The sequence below is a fragment of the Apteryx mantelli genome, chromosome 6 (genome assembly GCF_036417845.1).
Source record: "Apteryx mantelli isolate bAptMan1 chromosome 6, bAptMan1.hap1, whole genome shotgun sequence".
NCBI classification, from domain to species: Eukaryota; Metazoa; Chordata; class Aves; order Apterygiformes; family Apterygidae; genus Apteryx; species Apteryx mantelli.
Window position 1 is genome coordinate 14271834 of NC_089983.1, and position 22203 is coordinate 14294036.

The window sequence follows — 22203 nt, forward strand, 5'->3', positions numbered from 1 at the left end:
GGTTGGCCAGTAAGGAAATTAATTTTCTTTCAGTAGACAGCAAAAATGATCATTGTAATAATGTTATAATAACAATAATGTTTACTTGAGAAGATAATGTTTACTTGAGAAGAGGAAAAAAAATTTATCTCAATAGATATTACATTCATGATCACTGACACCTAAAAACCAATGTGTGGAGTGTTATACACAAACAGAAAGAAAGTTCTAACCAGAGAAATGAAACAACTCTCACCCTGAAACACTCCTAACCATGAATTTTAAAAGCATGCATTCAATTTCAACAAGATGAATAAGAGGCTCTAAAAACTCTGAAGGGAAGAAGAGTTTTAATTCAGCAACAGCAGCCAATTCAGACGCACCTACTTGCCTAAGTAACCAGGCTGATTTTACCTCAGACTTTCTGCAGGAGGCAAATCCTGCAAGATTCGTGACTCATCACAAAACTGCTTTGTGCCAATCAAGATTCATGATTTTTCTCCTCTTTGTAAACAAAATATCTTAGCAACCTATCTTCACTAGAGCTTTTAAGTACGACAGTCATCAAGATACCTGATAAAAATGTATTTTTCAATGTACATTTTTAGTGATCTAAATAAGGTTTTACATAAATACGAAGGCTGAAACTGCACACAAAATAAAATGGAAAAAATGGCTGACATTGTTTCCTTACATTTGTTCAATGTTTTGTTATTCAGAACTTCACAGGCTAGCATCTACTACTATAAAAGAAACACATTTAGATTTGGAAGGATTAAAGGAAAGGTACTAAGCTCTTTTTTTTGTTTTGTTCCTTTTTAAAAGCCCTTTCAAGTTGGGAAAATTCATGCACTGTCACCTCAGAGCACAATGTGATACAGGCAGCTGCTCCAAGCTGGCCATGGTGTGCAAAGTTCACTGTCATGACGGGCTGACTGCTCAACTGTCAGGGAAAAATTAACAAATACGCACAGAAAGGGGAACATGGGGCAGTTTTAGAAACACACTTTTCAATAAAGCATACTGTGAACTATAGACTATTGCACATTTCAACATGACACAAGAAAAATAAGGGTTCAAAAGAGAATACACTTTTTAACATAGAAATATACAGACTAGCTTGTGCACAGAAATCAAAACATGGTTACAAGACACCACTGCAGTCAAACCTGTCTTATAGTCTGCTTATGATCTCAGTGACCTTAAGAAACTGGTCCAAACTGATTATCAGCAATACATTTTTTTGTTATTTTTTTTAAAAAAATATTTTGAGACCACATTTTTGATACACATATATATATTCCGTGGTCAAAACAGACAGACTTAACTTTAGCGATACTAAATAAAAGTGCAAAAACGTTCAAAAAATAAAACAAAATAAAAAAATATGGAAGCATAAGCTAAAAATTTTCTGCATAGCTGAAATCTATTTAAAGCGAGTCCTTGGTAGGGGTTGCTGACAGGAGGAGAAAGCAGTTTTTTAAAGTCTTCTGCACGTTTGTTTCAAATAATGCAAAAAAGGTCATTTGACGGCTTTTAAAGTATTTCACAGGCAGTTCACTCCTGTGTCCTTAGATACCATTGTGGTGGCAGTGCCTCCTTCTGCAAGATAAACAGCAGTGCTGGATTTGGAGTGGACTGCCCGGTCACTGCCGTTATTGTTGACCTCGCAGTGCAGCGGTTCAGTGGAGATGACCCATGTTGAAGGACGCCACCGCTTAAGTGAGTACGGAGTTTTCACACGTTTCTTGATCTTTTCTCCTGAGCCTGATTTGCCATCTTGTGAGGAGTCACCTACTGAAGAAGAGAGAGAGAGGGAGAAAAAAAAAAGAAAATAGCATTATGAGGAAGATTATGCTGGAGAGTTCAGGGTTCTTACTCATGCAATAAATGAACAACATCTTATCAAAATAAGCAACTGTGTGGCAGAGGCATGACAGGTATATGAACTACAGTAGCTGCCATTAAAACAAAGGATCAGATTCTATCCTCTGTCAAAAATTACTTCAGTGAAGTAATTTGTGTTACTTTGAACGTGCATTGGCATCAAATAGCAGAATCAGCATTTGCCTTTGAGTAGCTTTTGCAATCATAGTATCTTATATTACCTGTAATGGGAGGTACAGAAAAATGGAGCTACTACAGGATGGCAAAGGCTCATTTTTAATAGCATAATTAAATTATAGATTCTCTAACTCCCACTTCGCCTGGCAAAGCAGTTCTTTTACATACAAAGCCTCAGGCAAGGCTTAGGCCTTCACCTGGAGGCAAAATGGTCCATTCTCTGTTTTTCCTAAGTCAGGATTTGGGATTTGGGCTTGTAAACTGCCAAAACCAGCTGCTTCTCAATTTTAAACATAGAATTTCAGCAGTAGAAATCTGATTTTTAATCCAACCCTTTCACTTTACTTATTTAACCTTCAAACTCTTTTTTATTTTTTAGTTAATCTTCAATTAAGAAAAGTTACTGCAATAATATTTTTCTCCCTGCTCAATAAAATTTCAACTCAAATCGACATGTTAGCAAATGAATTAAGGTTTCCTACTTAAAAGGAAAGCTTGAACATTCCACTGCTGAATATTCAACTACATTTCTTGACAGATCTGTTCTGGTTTGTTTCTAAACCTTTTATTGCCATACATGTAATGCCTGGCACACCAGACTGTTTTACTAGTCATTATAGTGTCTTATCTAAACATGGTCAAAGGTTTGCAAGGATCTTTCAAAGACCACAGTGCATTGTGGAAATGTATCCTCTTAAAAATGCACACAAGGAAGTGTTTGCAGCAGCTCCAACAGGCCCGAAGACAAAAGACATGTCAGAGGATGTAGCTAATTTAGCTATAACTACACGATTACATGCCTACTGAAAAAAGAGAGTCCCATTACAACCCCTTAAATCTTTGGCTGTAGAACACTCTAAGGCAGTTATTCTGACGGTGTCTATTAAAATTGATTCCTTCTCTAACTACTTTGATTAATTTTTAATATGTACATGGTAAATTGATGAAAAAGTGCTATAATTATTGGAGCTCAGATAGCAAAGTGGAGAACGCCTGAATGTCTATCTACACTGGAATAATACAGTAAAATCAGTCATTTCATAAATAATGAAATGTATAAGTAGTTATTTTAATAAATTATTTTAATCAATGCATCTTAGAGCCAACTATTCTTCAGAGAATGAAGCAAAGTAAGGAAAAGAGGGTACAATATGCCCCTGAAGGAAAAAATAGGAGGATATTTCAATATACTTTGCAGCTGCCAAGGTAGGTGCCCTATAAAGAGTAATGAGTGCAGAAGTGACTACCCCTGCCTAGAGTCAGAGGAGGTAGGTTAGAGAGAGACGGATTTGTTCCAGGTATGGGGAAGGAAGATAGTGACCTAATATGTTCTGAAGCTGATGGAGAAGAAGACAGCACTTTATTGAGAAGACTGAAATTGTGCTGATGGAAATTAAACTTATATGGGATTTAGTAGGTATGTTTTGAGGAGGGAAAGGGGACACAGAAGTATTTTCTATTCAAGCAGATACACATAGTTAGTTTTTGAGTAAAAAAGGGTGAGAGAAACTGTTCAAGTCCTGCTGGCACTTACACTGCATATTACTGCTATCCAAACTATTTGTGGTTGATAGATCCAGCGAATTAGGCCTCTGTGCTCTTCTAGTCTGGGTCTGCCCAGGATTTCTTGCTACGTTCTGGATACTGAGTGTAGTTGTGTCTTGCACTGGACATGGATTACTGTTGTTGTTATTGGCATTCGTTCGGCCATTATCCAGTGGTCGCTCTCTCCTGTCCACTAGGCGGTCCAGAACACCTTCATCGTGGCCAACTTGCTGCTCCCGTCTCAACAAGGGTTCATGCTCATCAGGGCTTGAATTAATATTCAGCCGACTATCCTCTCCACTGAACTGGTTCTGAAGCATTTCCTGGGCCCTCTGTGCTACTGAGCTGGTTGTCTGGCCAGACGGCACTGCCCCATTCACGTATTGGGTTGTCCCAGCATGAGAGTTTATGCTGTGGCTTCTCCCAGCCACTCCATTCATGGTAACTGTCACCACATGAGGTTCTGCTGTATTGATAGTGTTCATCTTGGCAACTCCTGTTTCCACTTGCTTCAAGTTTGATTTGTGCTTGCCACCGAATTTTAACCGTGGCTCCTTCGTTGAATTTTTGGTGTTTAAAGGAAGGCTAGTAGGCCTCTTCGGAAGGTTCTGTTGCTTGGGTAGAGGATAGACCTGAGCAGACGGGACATCAGGAATCAAACATGCTTGACCATTGCCAGCTTGTGTGAAGTCCTGTTGTCCTGTCACCTCTACAGCAAGTTTTATGAGTGGATAAAGCAAGCTGGAACTAGTGCTGCTGAGTGGATCTGGCCCACTAAACTGCTTAAGCGAATGCTCCATCAGATTCTCATCAGAGCTTTCCTTCAGGTTCTTATCCACTTCTTTTGGATCCAGTTTGTTCGTCTCTAGGTCCTCCTCTGTTAGCTGCAGACAAACAGGGGTGGGCCCACCTGGCTGCATGATATTTGTAGTATGCAAGTTTGCTTCATCTGAGTAAGGCATCTCAGATATGGTAGTCATGCCAGTGCTAGGAGTGAGGCCAGTTGTATTGGTGGTGGTAGTATTGGTGGACAAACTGGTGACACTTGTCTCGGGACTAGGGATGCGAGCTTGTGCTTGTTGCCGCTCATAGTTAATGGAGTTTCTGTTCTTCTCCCCTGAAGTCAATGGTGTAGTGGACATTGAATGTTCAGAAGAAATGTTCTTCACTATGCTGTCAGTGTGGTGGATTGAATCTTCAATGTAGGAGGAGGAAGAGTAATCTGGATATGGCCTTATCTTTGATACACGCCTATGATGCGACAGATTCCTTTAAGAAAAAATAAGTGATATTAAGACCATATATGTAAAAATCACCTTACATTATAAAGCCTCTCAATTAAGAAAGCTGAATGTCTTTCTGTTTCTTTTCATGCATAACCTAAGGACAGATATAGTTTAAATTGAGATCCTTCTGTAACTTCCTTGAAAAATCCTGGGTAGCAGAAAATTGTTTTAGTAGGATAGAAATTTTGTCATGGATGTTATTTATAAAACTAAGCCAGAGATCAGGTATTTTCTTCTATTTGTCCAATACACTATTTGTCCAGTTCACTGCTAAGGCACTATTCTAGTTGCAGAGAAGCGAAGCTGCAGGAGGGTAACAAAAACTCTACAGACAGGATGGAGAAAGTGATGCTGGGAAAGGTCACAAGGTCACAAACTGTGAAAAACCTATTATTTTAACAATTTAAGTGTTCCATGTTTTGAACAGAAATTTTTAAAAACACACTGCCATGTATATCAATATTACTCTTCTCTCAAATCCAGATCTCTAGTGTATACTAAGTATTAATGTCAGTTCAGCTAATTGTCACTCTCTTTAGATAATTTATAGACAGAGAAGGGGAACGTGCAGCACCTCTCTCACTGGGGTCAGAATAACGATAACTGAAACGGTGGCCTTGTGGTTCTTTAACTGAAAAGCTGTAGGTTTGGGACTTGGTGATTTCCTGAACTCATATCTCCTAAACATGTACAGCTCTTACTAGAAAAGTTTTAAATAGAAATTTCACGCATCATATAGCAAGAGTCCCTAAAGAGTTCCAAATCACTTCATGTCTGTGGTAAGCCTGTTCGCACAATTGTTCAGTTAGAAAGCCCCCTCTGTGAGAAGTCCAGTTTACATAAAAGGTGAATTCTGGGGATGTATAGATCTCAGAACTCCTCATAATGTGGACTCATGTAAAATGAAGCAATTGGCATCGTATTGTACAATACCCATGGGGAGACTAGCTCACGTAACACATGGCCACTTCACAGGTGCAGCAACATTACGCTAACAGTGTGCTCTAGCTTCCTTCCTGGAGTGAGCTATGCATTGGACATTCCCTGGTGACTAAAAACAAGTATTTTCTTTCTCACCGCTCGTTTTGCATGGCAGTTGACATAGGATTGACCGTTGGGCTAACTGATTTATTTCTCTCCCAAATCATCATGAGTTCTGCCATCCTCTCCTCAGCACACTGCGCTGTTAGTCGAGCTTCAGCATCTTGATCCCAACAGTCTTCAATTGTCTCTTTAAGCGACCTCACAGCCTGCCAGGAAACAAACAAACAAAAAAATCTCGTCTTGCATTATTTCCCCTTTATATTGTGCTTCTAATTTACTGTCTTATGACAGCATTCTGTACACATGGAAATAGTCACAAACTGGTGAGAAAGAGAAATGGAAGATACACAACACAATTTAATTCAAAGCTAGTTTACTCTAATAATAGTAATATGCAGGATTAACGCCATCATATCACACACACAAGCTGGAAAGATCATTATTTAGGAAAAGTTACATTTACAGTTGCCTACACAATCTCCAGCCTGCCCTCTTGGATGTATGTGTGGTCATTCCCCCTGCCTTATGAAGGCCATGTACAAAGGACCGATGATACTCTGGAAATGTCATTGATACCGTCAATGCTCAATTCAGCGAATGGTCCCTGCCTTGCCCTGCACTGTTTGCAGTTAACACAGCCTTTCTCATTTCATCATGCTTTTCTTCTCCCCTTCACTACAGTAACATCCAAGTGCCTCTCAAACATCAGTGAATTTGTCTGCACTATGGGAGGAGACTATTGCTGCCCTCCTTTTACAGATGGAGAAATGGAAACAGACACACTTTCCTGTGATCACACTGTGGGGGGACTGGTGCAGTCAGGATTAGAGCTCAAAACCTCCAAATCATGCTGCCATACGGTCAGAGACCTGGAGAAGAGACAACTGAGATTACGAGCATTAAACACTTCTACTCCGCTGCACCCCATGTGCAGAAAAAGGGCGGGCATTTATTGGCCCCTGCTGCCACTATACAGCCTATGGATGGGATATGGCTTGCCAGGATGTCTCACGTTGTCTACAACGCAGCTTTAACCTCTTCAGCACGAACAACTGCGCACAGACCCAGCTGGGCACGAAGGCGCTTGGCAGGCCCCACGGATTGCTCTTCCTTGTGCCAGATCCGCCTCGTTCACTTCTGGCAGCGACAGCCCGGAGCAGCTCTGCACACTAGCAGAGAGCTCCGCGCCCCTCAGAGGGTCCTGACACCGCCTGCATCCAGCAAGTCCCTGCTGCTTCGTGATGCTGCTATGGCTGCCCAGCTTGGGATGAGGTTCCACACAAGTACCTCTTTTATCTCCCTTCCCACAACGGATTGAAGCGAGGCTAAGCAACTACACCCGCCTTAGCGGAGGCACACGAGTCTAAAAGCACTCTCAGAGACAGTGATAGGGTAGTGTACTGGATCTGTCCTCTCCCCCAGAATAAAAAGCCTTCATTCAGCTTTTAGTACCTGATTTAGTCAATGTTTGGTTTTTATCTCTAAGTCAGTGGATATCTTAATATCTGGTCTTGTCCCTTTAAAAGACCCTCCCACTATAGGCTTCCTCAGCAGTAAATGTAACCAGTATTTAACTGAATACTGTCTCTCAGATCCCAGATCTTTTCCTTTTGATATTTATTTGTATTTCTTAAAGGAAAAAGGCAACTACATATTCTAACAGATGAAGTTACATGGAAGTGCTTTAACCCAAACCTGCAGCATGTCTGCATAGCTTTAAGTAAAGGACAGAAGGCTTTTATCCCACACGTTGGATACAGAAGGTTAAGAACTGGGTCCAGGGTGAGGTTATCTGGAGCGCAGTTTTCTACAGTGTCTCCCCTGGAGTGGCCATTGGGATCATATCCTAGACTGACAGAGGGTGGAGTGGGTTGTTTGACTGATATCCATGACAGAACTACTTTTTTTTTTTCTCTCTCTCTAAGCAATGGTGTAGATCCATCCCTAGAGCAGAACATTCTTTTTTTAATTATTATTTTGGATTTTTGCCAAAACATTAGAGACAACACATAGAATATGTTAGGCAGCTTAAATATGGAGATCGTTACTAGCTCAGTGTCTAATAATACTGGAGTCTACCAACCTGTTAGAGCATAATTAACATTTAAACTGCTAGTCTGCAAAAAAAACAAACCTTCTTGAACTGTTTTAGTTTTAACTGTCTTCAAAAACAGCTGTCAAGCTCGGTTCTTCCAACACTGCATTTGCCAACATCGCCACAGCTAGAACAGTTGCTGCTTGATTTTCTATATAGTTTGGGTGTGGACTTTTTTAGGACTGGCTGGCCAAAACTATGCAATAAAATAATCTCTCTATGAAGCTTTCAACTCAGTTACAACATGTTCTATAACAGCGTTAATACTGGAGGCTATGCTCCTCTCTGAAAATGGTTTCATACATATTTACAAGTACCAGCATAGATGAGGCCTTAGGCTCCCCATTATCTGCACAGTAGCTACATACTTATCAACTAGCAAAGTCTCCGAAGGTTGAAGGGCATAATTTCAGAAAAGGAATAGCTAAAAGCATCTTTTTAAATAAAAGTCAAATATGTGATTTTCACACTTGCAATCAAGCTATTTTAGCTCAAATAGGTTAGCATGTATCAGATGAATCCAGTTACTGTTTGCATTTCACTTTGCTTGTAATGGAAGACAAACCACCCCCTCTAAGCTAAGGGGAATCGCATTACCTCACATTTGCTGCAGATGAAAGCAAGCAGACTACTACCAGAGTTCAGCTGACTTGCAGTAACTTGTTGGCCTGCAGCAGCAAGCAAGGCTCTAAGCCATGGCTATACCCATTCAAAACAAACATTACTTTGTTTACAGCTTTGAAAATAAAAATTGCAGATCAAATGAAGCCATACAAAATGTCTAATGTAGTTATAATAAAATTATTGCTAGAAACTGTAGGCTTTGCAAATTCTGAGGAATATACATCTTCAGAAAAAGTTCATTACAATGTTCATGAAATTTCAGTTTTGGAGGAGTATAATTACATTTTTGCTAATTAATTTAGGGTGTTTTTAGTTTATAAGACAACAAAAGACACAGAATATATTTATGTTTCTCATTTGATTTACAGAGAATATCTGGGCACGCTATGCGAAATACTACAGATACTATGTGAAAATTAATACAAGTAATCTTCAGCCTATCACACTTCAACACCCAATAATAATCATAGTATTTTTCCTTAAAAGAAAAAAAAAAAAATCTAGCTTTAGTCTCAATGGCTTTTTAAAATTGAGTTCAATACTTAAGAAGTCCAGCCAGAAACAGCTCACAGTCCTTAAATATTAACAAAAATTACAAGAAAAAGATATTCAAAATTTGCTTTTAAGAAAGGCTGGCTAAACTAGTGTTTCTTTGTAAATATTCTATCTCACCAGGCTGTTTTCTTTCCAGGCTTCTGGGAATTTTGGTCTTTGCTTCTCCCTAGACACCAAGACTTGCATATCTTCAAAAGTGGGATGGTTTCCGACTTCTGTCTGGAAAGCCATCTGGTACTCTGGCACAGATTCCCCTGTTAGCAAAAGAAAGAAAAATCACAGATTTAAAAAAGAAAAAAAAAGCAGATCAAGAGCTATCAGGTGATGGAAGGTAGTATCAAAGCTGCTGTCTATCAGGATGTTCTCCATTTTCTCCAAAGTCTGACTTCATGAAGAAAAGCTGAATTAACTGCAAATGAATTAAGTGTTGTTTAGGAGCCTCTCTGAAGGACAGCATCCTCAAACCTTGCTGGTTGAGTGGCACATTCAGAATATCTTGGAACCTGAGGATGACACCTAATTTTCTGAAACACCACAGACCAAAAATACTCATAGGCTTCATTTGGGAGGAAGCCCAAAAACATTACAAGTCCCAGCACATAAAGTGCAGCTGTTTGACAACAGAGGGAATACTGCATGTCAGACTGTTAACTCTTTAAACTATATCTCAGGAATAAAAAGGTGGTTGTGACGCTTTCTTATGTGTTAATTTTTACCAGTCTATTTCCTCTTGTGTTATGTTACAGGAATGGATTTCCCTGAATTTTCAATGTCACTAACATAAAAGCAAGTACGAATTGCTAAAGGCTACATAAAATCAGAGCACCTTCCCATCCATTTGTTCATGAGGAAGGTCTGAGAGGCACTTCAAGAGCTATATCAGTTTTAAGGACTGAATGCACTGCTTTTGCAATCAGCCCAACTCACAATGTTCATGAACTCTGGACAGTAAATATAGTGCTCAAATTGCACTACCACGAGGCTTGAAAGCTGGTTAAAAAAAGCAATTGAAAGTCTTTCAGCATAATCCATGCCTGACACTCAAATACATTATACTGATAACAATAATACTTTTGAACACTAGATGGCACTGACCTAAAGGTGAAAAACAATTGTGAAAATTATTTCCCTTCTATGAAGGGTTCACTTTAAAAAGGTTGGCTAGGGATTAACTTTGGCTGCTGATACTACTTTCTACTACCTTTTTTTCCTACTTCTTTTAGTTACCTGGGAAGAGGTCGGTGCATCTCATAAATATCTCCCAGTAGATAAGGCCTAGTGCGTACATATCTACTTGTTTCAAAGCAGATTCACAGTCCCGCAGGTTCACTGCTCCTTCAAGCACTTCTGGGGCCATATAGCGGATCGTACCAACCTGGAAAAACATAAAATCAAAATTTCAAAACGGGAAGCAAATCCTTCATCATATTCAATTTATTATGGATTTTTTTTATATCCTACTTTGTTTTATGTTTTCTACAGTTTAGCAGAAAATGTCCTCTTCTAATCAGTGTCCTCAGCTTCTAGACTCTTATCGGTCGCCTAGTCATAACAAAACCCTTCCTGTGCTCTGTCACATATTGTTTGTACCAAAACAAAATAATAATTTTGTCCCTTACACAATGTTCTCAAATGCAATATGATATAGCAGAAATGTTTCTTTTTCCTAAAATTACTCTGTTATATGCCAAAGTACATACTATAATGGGAAAGGATGTAGCTGAAGAAGGAACTTGTTCTCTTTATTCCTGGACTGCTAGCAAGGGTGTCCCCTATGTCTTCCAGGTTTAAAGGTTATTAACAGCCTTGGAAGACATATCCATTTCCACAGGGGAATATGTTAGATTAGAGCACTCATTCACCAGTCCTTGCAGGAGAAGTCACAGGACTGCCCTGTATCCCCGCATTTTAAACAATGGTTTTGTATCCTTTTGTATCTTTGTTCAGTGAGCAGAGATCTAACGAGCACCTTTGCACTAGGTGGTATTACTATAATACTTCCTTTCTAAATGAAGTTGATCAGAACCGGGAAACATTCTTTGAACGAAATGTAAAGATTTACTGTAAGAGCAAAAAGTCAACAAATATACTGAAGCATTCTGGGACTTTCACTCTTCATTTAAAGAAGTCTCACTAAAGTTGAGCATATTCAGGTGTCAATGTATTTAGGCTTATACAAAAAGAAAACAACAAAGAAGCACACTCTGAATCACAGCATCATAAAAACAAAGCTTCACCATTTCTCTTTCTGCCCAGGGTCTGTTCTACCTAATCCACTCCTGACAGATGTTTTTCCAATCTGTTCCTTAAAATCATAAAATCTTGCAAATTCTATAGCCTTCCTCGGCAATCCATTGCAGACCTTCACTGCCCTTCTATAGATTAGAAAGAGTTCTTCATATCTAACCTAAATTTTCCCTCCTGCAATGTAATCCCATTATCTCTTCTGCTATCCTCAGTGAATACGAACAGTTTATTCCTCTCTCTTTGTAGCAGCTGTTTACATATTTGAAGACTTGTCTCTGTCTTTACTTCACTAGACTAAACAACCCTAATTCTTTCAATCTTTTCTCATAGGTTAAAATTTCAAGCATCTCCTTTTATTTTGTTCTGGTTCTTTCTTAGCTGGTCCATGTCTTTTTACATGCTTTCGTTCCCCCAGGTGTATCCATTTCACGTTCAGGAAATTACAGATGACACCCAGAGAAACAGTCATAAGATGTGGAATGCAATATGTCACCATTTTGAAAAATAAATTATCAGAAAAAAAAATTAACTTCCAAAGAATGTTTGGGCTTAAGTAGTATCTGCAGTACAAGACCCAAGAGATCTGTATCCTCATCATTGCAAACAACACTGCAACCAAATTCCTGACACAGCACTCCAGTCTCGAAAGCTGCCATTCTATCACCTTTCAATAATGCTAGATATGCTTTCAAGTTTTTTGACATAAGAATCAGTCTCATCCTCTCAAGGTTTCAGCCACTTCTCCCCATATTGCAGCAATTCCCCCTAACAGGAATTGTACCACCTTAATAATCACCTTATGACAACAGAAACAAGCATATATCAACCTTACTTCCATACTAATTTTTTTTACCTTTATACAGCAGCTTATCTGTATTTGTACTTACCTCACTAATGGCTGCGTTATCTTCCTCGCCTGGGCGCACTAGTCTGTTTCCAGTTAACTTCATGGAGAGTCCAAAATCACTAATTACACACGTTCCATCATTCTTTACCAGGACATTGCGGCTGTTCAAGTCACGATGGGATATTGCAGGTTTGTAATGGTCTATTTGGACATATGAAAGTACTTGTTATTTGAGCAGTTGTACTGTTTGGCAAAATAAGAGAACCTTATTATGTCTGTGCAGCTACTATAAACAGAAAATCAGCTTATTTTTAGAAAGCTGACATTTTTGCTTCTTTATGACCTCCTCAGTATGCTATGTATAGAAAACTGACTGTATCTTTACAGTATATTAGTTTTAGTGTTCGCCGACAAGCTTCTTTCAATTCCAAGAGATATTTCAGCATGATTTTGGCAGGGGAGGCACCATGTGCTTAAGTACAGACCTGCTGCCACAGCCTGGACAGCCAGGCCAAACGTTCTCTCTCACATCCACAAACCTGTGTCAAATATGACACCAGCTGTTTACATTATGATTGAGACTGGCACATATTCAGAAGATACGTAGCCAATATTATTCCTGAGAGTTTGAACACATTAACCTTGCAGTGGATTTGACCTCCAAAGAATAATCTCAGTTGTTCCTAGTTTATATGCTTTTTTGATAGAGTTATTTTGTTTTGTTTTTAAGTAAAACAGCAAGGACTATAAAACTGGTTTTACTGTGGCCTGCTGTTCACATGAATTTACTATACTCCACGATTTCCTTCCTAGCATTTATAAAACAGCTTATGGCTCTGTCTGCCTTTATGATGGAAAATTTACACATTTTCTGGCCGCTAATGGACACCCCTGTCTGCACATTTCAAAATGATGAAGTTAAGACGATAGCTGCAGTTTCAATGGCACATAGGAGTACAGCATTAGGTATTATCAGCCATGCTCTTTTAACAGTATCTTCAGTTTTCATTCTGTGCTAGAGATGATGCTTAATATTTGAGACATATAATTTGGGATTTTAATCCAAACTTTAGGACCTTAATGTAGAATTAATGCTACTATACTAATTATTCCTTTCATTTACTGCCAAAACACTAGTGCTTCAGTGCCAGACTGTATTCTGTAGCCTGTTACATCACAGATTGTGGAATATCTGTTATATAATCACAATTCTTCAACTCCTGAAATGCAGAATGAAGCATGCAAGCAGAGATATACAAATCAATGTTGTCACGTCCAGTGCTCTAATAAGGCACTAAAAATTCAGCAATATCATTTGTAAATAGAGACAATGAGGTCCACACCCTTAGACAAAAATCAAGAGTTGTGATAAATAAAACTACAGTGAAGTAGATTAAACAATTTCTTTTCATATATACAGTACAGTTCACACACTAACTATACTGCTTTGGCAATTTGTGTCCGAACTGCAAAAACAAACAGAACACTTCATCCATTTGCTCTGTGTTCAACAGACGTCCAGCGCTTTGGGTCTTTAGCAATCCGTTGCCATGATACAGCAGCACTGCGCAGCTCTGCTTCCTTCTCCTGCCTTTTGCGCTGCTGCTCTTACTCATGTTTTCATAGAAGTGTCGCAGACGTATCCCACAACACGGGCTTGTTCAGAAGGAAAGGACATGCAAGAAGTTCTGAGTAATCTCTATTTTGATTCATCATTTCCTATTCACCGTAATGCCACAAGGAAACAAAGGAAGGAAGGAATCTGCTCTCTGATACCAAGAATATCTTGGATACCACGGCATCCCTTCCTGGCCTTACCTCCTCGAGGTAGCTCTGTGTGCAGGTACGCCAAGCCCCTAGTAATAGAATGTGCCAAACGACAAGAGCTCACCCAGTCACTTGTGTGGAGACTCAAATATTTGCATAAAGAACCCTAAAAAAACCAAACACTGGATTAAAATCTTTATCAAGTTGAATAACTCAAAAATCTTTAAGAGAGTCAGTTTCATCCACTGCTCCTGAAAGATCTAATCCTGCGGCTGCTTCTGTGTTTACCCAAATGTTATCAATCACAAGATCACTCAAGTTTCATTGGTCTTTACTATTGCCATTGGGTTTATCTAAAGAAGAACAACAGAAAATGTATTATTTATTGAAAAATAACAGGTCTTGCCTTTAGGAGGAGGATATTAGTTATAAAACAACCGAAAAACATGCATTTTATTTATGCTTTCAAAGAACTTGTTGCTGAACAACAGAAGAAGAAAGGTAACTGCAGATTTAACAGCCCAGGTTACTAAATTGCGGACTTCGAACCATTAGCACTTACAGAAAAATACGGATCACCTCTCACTGGCATCTCCCCTGCTCTAATGTATTTAGTCATCAAAGCAAACAAACAAACAAACAAACAAGATAATTCAAAATAGAAGTGAGTCCACATGCACTGAAGGAAAAAAAAATTCAAGTTCCCCCTTTCTTGGAAGAGAAGTTGTATGTGAAAACAAGTTTTTTAGTAAGTTGTGGTGAATCTCCAAGAAGAGCAGAAGGAAAGGTGTCAATTATGATGCTGAAATGTTCTAGAAACTCAAATTGCTATCTGAAACAAGAGCCAGATTCTGCAAACTATGACATCCTCTGCAGTTTTTATGTACATAGCTCCCAACGACGATATAAAACCAAAACCCTATGCATAAAGAATAGGAAGTCCAGCCTTCTCTGTATACATACTACAATACCGTGTTTATTTATAAGCACAGGCTACCTGCTTTTTGATTATTTAAATCTGTAATCTTAAAGATGCACCAATGCATAACATTTATAGTAGCCTTGCATAAAAACACTTTATTGCAAAAATAGTTATATAACACTTGATTTTCAAAAATCTGGTGTTAGCCATTTAAGTCCATTTGGAGTCAACATTCAGATATGAGATATAAACACAGTTCAGATGGATACCACAATTCAGAGCCACTGGAGCCTCTGAAATTTTTTTTAATCCAATGTTAAAACTAACACCAGGTTCCTGACACTCCTTAATATAATTACAAGAATTTTACAGCTTTTCTGGCTTCCACTGTATGGAACAAAGAACCCATAAACAGATAACCTCCTCCTTGGTGATAATACAGAGCAAACGTTACTCAGAGTTATACAGAAGCATTTTGTTTTTGCGTTGTTTAAAATGCTGTTATATGAGCTTCAGACAGATTTTTATTAAGAAAAGAAATCTGAGAATCTACCTAGTAATGCGTTATAAAGTATTTTACATTTTTCTTGCTGTTAACAGCTCTTTAAGCCTCTCCCTTCACTTCTTCTCCAAACTAGCTGAGATGTCAACGTGCACAAATGGGTACTGAGTTTGTCATCAGTACTCGTCTCCCAAGAACTCCTGCATCTTCCACTCAGAAAATGAAGGTGTTTGCACAGAGGTGTCGAAACACCTGGAATCCCCGAGTCCCTGCTCTCTCCCCATCGCGTGATCCATTCGGCTAACTCCTCCTGCCATGTCAGACGTGGGTTTTTCCCCTATACACTACTGTAGATTCCTGCCTCCTGAGGACTTGTGTTGTCTGCGCTGATTTTAAACTCCATTTGTTTTCCAGTTGATCTAGGATATCGAGATGAACTCACTCACACCTAAGAACCTGCTCAAAGGTCAAAAAGCAGTACATACAGTGCTGCTACTACTGCAGCAACAAACATAAAAACCAAAATAAGGGGTACACAAAATGAATGTCATGACTGTAGGCCTAAATCTCAGCCTTAATCCTCTCTCAAATCTACATATGCTGAGCCAAACTTGTAGAACATTACATACTCAGATAAAACAGGTTGTTTATATATAAATGTAAGGTAAATGAAGATGGACGCAGCATGTGTAATCCTAAAACTTTAAACAAGCTCCACTTTATTCTACTTATCATTTGGCTCCTGCATAGCACTAGATTTTATGGGTTCAGGTACTGATCACAGCTGTGCTGTTCATTGCAAAGACTCTTAAAAAGGAACTATAGCGGCTGCGAGCACTTTTGTTATTAGCCTACGGTTTGCTTGTTTGTTTTGACTAAATCACTGTGATATATATTTTATACTTTCTTTACAGGAAAAAAAGAAAACAAACAAACATTCAACAGCTGTAAGGACTCTGACTGCCAGAAACTTGGTTGCAGTAAAAGATTTTCTTGGTTTAGAGGGTTGAGATTTCAGTCCATCCTAACAAAGACAACAGGATTGTTGGCATGATGCAAGTGGAAAGTACTTTACAGAGAAAGATCTCAAACCAACTTCCGAGATCTTTTTGCTGCAGAGCTTGCTAACCACCACATACTTAAAACTGGCTGAAGACAGTGATTTCTATGCTCTTAATGAAGTTCAATACAAATGACATTCAGGAAAAGTTCCAGTCAAGATTTAGAGATACGTATTTTTAATTGAGATTATTCTTGTCGGAGTCACGAATTACATATTAAATCAAGGATACTTGTTCTTTCTGATAATGACTTTTGATAAAATTGATGGTTTTGTTTTGACAGTTGTAAGATTCTACTAGGTGTTTAACAGCGATTTTTAATTGTTCTTAGAAGATATGAATATTTGACTGCTGGGGAACAATTCTGTGACTGTTCTGTATTTTGTAACAACTCTGTCATCCCTTGTGACTTATCCCACTGCTTATTCACCTGGCAATACCACTGAGTACCATCAGCATAGCATGTTGATGATGAATACACACATCTTCCTTCTTATTACTTGCTACTTTCACTGGCCTGAAGGCATGTTTGGATAGTAACACAAATTGGATCAATCTGATTTTTCTTACTTTCACCCAGGAAAGACCCAGAACAGTTTTCTGTCTGAAAATGCTCTGTTTTGTGAGTTCCTGTTCTCAACAAGGGAAATATTTCCAGGGGGAACCATGTTTTGGAAGGCTACAAAAATATTTCAGCAGCACATCTTGCATTGGTTGTCCCCTATAAAAATAAGCTTGTGACTATAGTTTGAACCACACAGTTCCCTTTTAGTAGAGCTTCCACAGCAGGGTTGCTTCTCTATTTGCTGTTAGCTCAACATACACCAGAACATCTGCTCACTGAATTAAGGCTTATACTGTGCATTAATTACACCTGCTGTGCACTTTTTCCAGTGACTTCCAAACCACTAGTGGATTGATTTGGGGCTAATCTTCCTGTTTTTAATACCTTACTGAGAAAGAACCTGATAATAAAATGTTGTAAGCCTCATCTGTACATTTAATCAGATCTTTAGCAGATCCGGTTTATATAAACAAGACACATTTTTCAGCCAAGTTACATTTCAACTGAAAAGCCCTTTCACTCCAGAAAACAGCAAAACCAGTTCACCTGTTAGGACAGTTATGCTGTGCCCTCCCAGGAACAGAGCACTCACTTGACTTCCCTTAACTAGTTGAACATAAGCCTACTCTGCCAGAGCCATGGGGTTTTTTTGCTTCTGTAGACAGAGCTGAGGTGCTTTGCTACTGTACCTACGGTACGTGTGTGACTGAGCTTTTCTGTGGTCATTTCTAGTTTCTGCAATCTCTTCTTAGATATCCATCTCTTATAGCATGACGTTGCTTTTCCAACTGTGTTCTCACTATAAAAAAGTTTCAGTTAAGACACTCTTTACATATTCTTCTAGTGCTATGTTGTCTTCTTAAATTTGTATATATATTTAGGTATTTGTATAAGTGTATGCATTTAACTTTCAGTACACGCATATATGTAGAACCCCAAGCATCTTAAGGCAGAGCTATCATTACTGCTATTTATAACTATTCTGTTTCTTTTTGCTACTTGAATGAGAAATTTTTGTCCAACTGTCTCCATAACAAATCAGGCTTCAGCCAGCACCTTCACTCACTGGAGTCAATACAATATGAGCTCACTTACTTGAGACCAAAAAAAAAAGTCATAAAAATTATTTAACTGAACAGATAAAGTCCTTTTCTATAAAAAAGTCAAAAAAGAGCAAGATAAATTATGAAATATAAAATGAATGTATACATATTTACATATTCATACATCCCCCATATACTTTATATTTTATGATTTTTCATGATAAGCAATTCACATCCATGTTGTGCAGTTTTAAACATTTCTGCTTCTATGCATGTGTATGTACACACGCACAGAGTTCAGAACTGAAGTCAGCAAATTTGAGGGACAGAGGCATTCAGTTAGCTAAGGAGATCTGAAAATACATTTCTGGGAAGTAAGGCTGCCTTGAGACTTCTCCTATATCATCAGTACATGATGTAGTAGAATAAATAGGCTATGTCACAGAATACTTTAAGGAAGATAACAGGATAAAAAACCCTTGATTTACAGTACCACAAACTAGTTTGAAAATAATATTGGCTCTATTAAGTTTCACTGTCAAAAACTGTCATTTACTGCCACTGAGTCATAACTACCATAATAGAGGTATAATGTTTTAATATTAAGAAGTTTCAAATTTCTTAAATATTTTAAGCCAAAACTTCTCTTCAAACATCATCCTTGAATATGCCATAGATGATGAAAAACTGCACCATAACTAAGAGCAAAATATTACAGCCAAGAATTCATCAGACTATGTTCAGTAGCACTAACTGAGAAATCTTAAGAGTATTACAGTAGACCACATTATGATTCATTAAAATTGTAATTTATATGGATTATTTTTACATTACAGCAGGCAAAGGGGACTACTTTGCAAGAAGAACTAATGAAAAACACTGGCAAATATTAAAGTATATCCTTTCTATGCAGCTATTCTTAGGAATCTAAACCAATCTAATTGGTTTTGGGGGGGGGGGGGTTGAGGCACTTACATTGGGGTAATATTCCATCACCAATAAATATTCCATACGTCCATCTGCAGTGAACCTTTCATCTCCCACAATGAAGCGGGCAATATTGTCATGCTCCATCAGGGGAATTCTGTAAATGTTCCTCTCATTGACAAAGTTCTGGCGATTAGCAAAAGAAAATACTTTCACAGCAACAGGGCGTTCATCTAGGGAGCCTTTATACACTGCTCCATATCGTCCCCGGCCAATCAACTGCAAAAAAATTAAATAATTAGTTCTCTAATTAATAAATGAAGACAAAAATCAAAGTTTTCACCCCACAAGGATTATATGCCAACTTTTATGCTGCATTACACTGTACAAAATGGTGAATATTTTGTATTGAAAACCAGAAGTAAAATGATGTCAGAAAAGCTGTTTTGGAACTGGAAACACTAAGGCCAAATTAGATCTTACTAAAATGATCTATAGTTTGAATACCCCATTAATAAATCATAAATCATCTATTCAGCAATTTTACAGACAAGATGAGTAAAATCCATGATTTGTCTTGCACTGACAATTCTCTTATTCAGCTTTTGCCTACCAAACATTTTTAGCTTTTACATGACCAGTCTTAATTAACTCCAGAGATCACAGGTATTAAACTGTATAGTAGGTATGTTCTAGGATAGGAATAACAATATACGCATTTGCAGTGCAAAATAAAGACCAAAAGAGGTAAAACAGATTTTAACAGAAAGGAATAATTCTGTGCTACCTGGGAGTCTTCATTCTAGAGCCCACTATGTTAGACAGTTTTCACAGAAAAACCTTTCCCATCTCCATGGCAACCGAAGATGGATGAGATCTCTGCTCTGACCCGGAACGTAGGGCAGAGTCCTAGCTTCAAAAGTTGAAAACTTCTGACTTCATCAGAATTTAAGACTTTATTCAATTCAAACATTTGCAGGAGAACCTTGACGTGAAATTATAGGGATTTCATGGACAAACATCTTCTTCCCTTTTAAAATACTTACAAAAGGAGTAGAAAGGGAAGGAGAAAGGGGTCATAAAGTATTGCTTCTAAAGATGATAAAATTGTCTAAAAGGAAAGCATCATTTGACAGCCAGACTTTTTGTTTCTCAGTCTTTCCATGTCAGGCAGCGCTCACAACGGATTGCAAAGAGGCAGTGAGTCACCTCATGGTATAAAGGCAGAATATACTTTACCCAAAGAGATACGAGAAGGCAAATACAGGTTAAGGCAATTTGTTCCATAGCGCACAGCGAGGGTGAAGAGTAAGGCCCTTCACATTTAAGAAAGAGCAGAGAAGACCCTGTAATAGGTCTCTCCACCAACAGAGTCACTGCCTTTTCCAATAGTGCACATTAGTAGCGATAATTTCATCTGGGGCTTTGCATGCTTCTACCATATTTATCTCTATACTCTTGCAAACTCTATCTTAACTACTTTCTTTTGCCAGAAGGCACCAAGGTTTCTTTGTTGGTTAGCCTGCTTCCGCCATTTGCCCAGACCCCAGTGCAGAGGGAATGACTTTTCTGCAGCCCGCGTCACTAGGGATGACTTCTGATGGGCGAAAGGAAGAAAAGCGCCGCCCTCTGAATCCCTCTCACAAAGACATTAGCCCATTGCTATTGATTGATTGCTTTTTGGCTAAAAGCTTTTAAAAATCTCACGCAGGTTCTGCATGCCACTTGAAGACATAAGATTTTGCAGGTTTCTGATGACACTGGTAACACCAAGCTCACTATTGAAATATAGTGCCCTTAGCTGCAGTAAAATCTGTACTCCAGCGGTGTGCCTGAAGCACTGCAAATGACTACCGTGTGACACTGTACTTGGCAGAGCCATCGGTGTCAAACAAAAAAGGATTTTTTCACATGACACTGAAACACAGCACATTCCAGTTCCCCCCACTACCCCAGAGTGTTTAATATGTTCTTCTCAAGGTAGAACACGTTCTAGCTAATACCAACAATATTGCTAACACAAAAAGGCAAAACATAACGGAGATAATCTTTCTTTTATTTTGGCGGGGTTTTTTGGTTTGTTTTCTTAACTATAGTTTAGAAGAAAACATTACAGAAGTGTACTGATATATTTATTTCTGTAACTATAGCTGGCAAGTGATATGATCACAGGTGATACATTCAGTTGGAAGTAAGACTGAGAAATGGAGTTGAATGTTTACCTCCAGTAACTTCAGATTATCCAGATCCAGCGAGGGCTCTGATGCCGCTGCCTCCATCATGTTCATGCTGTGCAAACCTTGCTTACGGTCTCCTGTAAGGCAGGAGGGGTGGGGGGAATCAGGAAGTTTCAGGTTTTTGCAATACCACAAGTGAAAACAATAAAGTTTACCTGGAATTTGACAGAAACACATTTTCTAGGGAAGGACATGACAATTAAAAAGGAATCCTGTAAAATCTTCTCAGAGTCAGTAAAATCAGCAACGGAGGCACTGATGGCTGGAAATTGCAAGCTATCTGCTGCACAACTATTTTGATAATTGAACGTCATTGGCAGTAACCGTAAAGCACATTCACAGCTTCACTTAAACTACCTGCATTGAACAGAGGATTTGTTGAAGAAAAATGGGTCCCAAAATGCCAACCTGGAGAAATCATTATAAATCTCTCTGGATAAGGGATATTATCATTAAATGCCAGAGAGGAGAAGGGGAACATTGTATACATACATACAATAGGGGCTGGGGAAGAAGACGTAAGCACAACTTTGAGAAATAGTCAAAAGAATGATATAAAAAAATAGTATAATCAAACACTACCTGCAAGCATTCGGTATCCAAAGAACAGAGCAGCAATCAAAACAGCTAGCACAGAGACAGACGCAAGGGCAATAACTATAGTCTCATCTCGATGAAAAGAATGAGAAGAATCTGAAAGAAAACAAGACAAAGACTCTTTCTTTCATTGTAAATTCAAAGAATCAGGACCACGTAACATGTAACAATGAGGGGAAAAACAAAAATCATACTCTGGACTGTAAGATATTGCACTAAATTTTTTTACTCTTAAAATCTAGGGGTGGCAAGAGAGCTGATGAGCTCAAACACGGCTGAATGTGCACTTCATGGGC

At 38.5% G+C, this 22203-nt stretch overlaps 1 protein-coding gene across 1 annotated transcript in view; it reads right to left on the bottom strand.

Moving 5' to 3' along the window:
• Positions 1-683: 683 nt before the first annotated feature.
• BMPR2 (bone morphogenetic protein receptor type 2) overlaps positions 684-22203 on the bottom strand; it is a 111884-nt gene continuing 90364 nt past the window's right edge. Inside the window, exons 5-14 of the mRNA XM_067298836.1 lie at positions 21893-22003; positions 21296-21387; positions 19122-19352; positions 14105-14219; positions 12327-12487; positions 10420-10567; positions 9310-9446; positions 5952-6124; positions 3578-4857; positions 684-1776 (exon numbers count right to left, since the gene is read on the bottom strand). Coding sequence (XP_067154937.1) covers positions 1526-1776; positions 3578-4857; positions 5952-6124; positions 9310-9446; positions 10420-10567; positions 12327-12487; positions 14105-14219; positions 19122-19352; positions 21296-21387; positions 21893-22003 — 2699 coding nt within the window. The 3' untranslated portion in view covers positions 684-1525. The remainder of the gene's footprint in view (positions 1777-3577; positions 4858-5951; positions 6125-9309; positions 9447-10419; positions 10568-12326; positions 12488-14104; positions 14220-19121; positions 19353-21295; positions 21388-21892; positions 22004-22203) is intronic.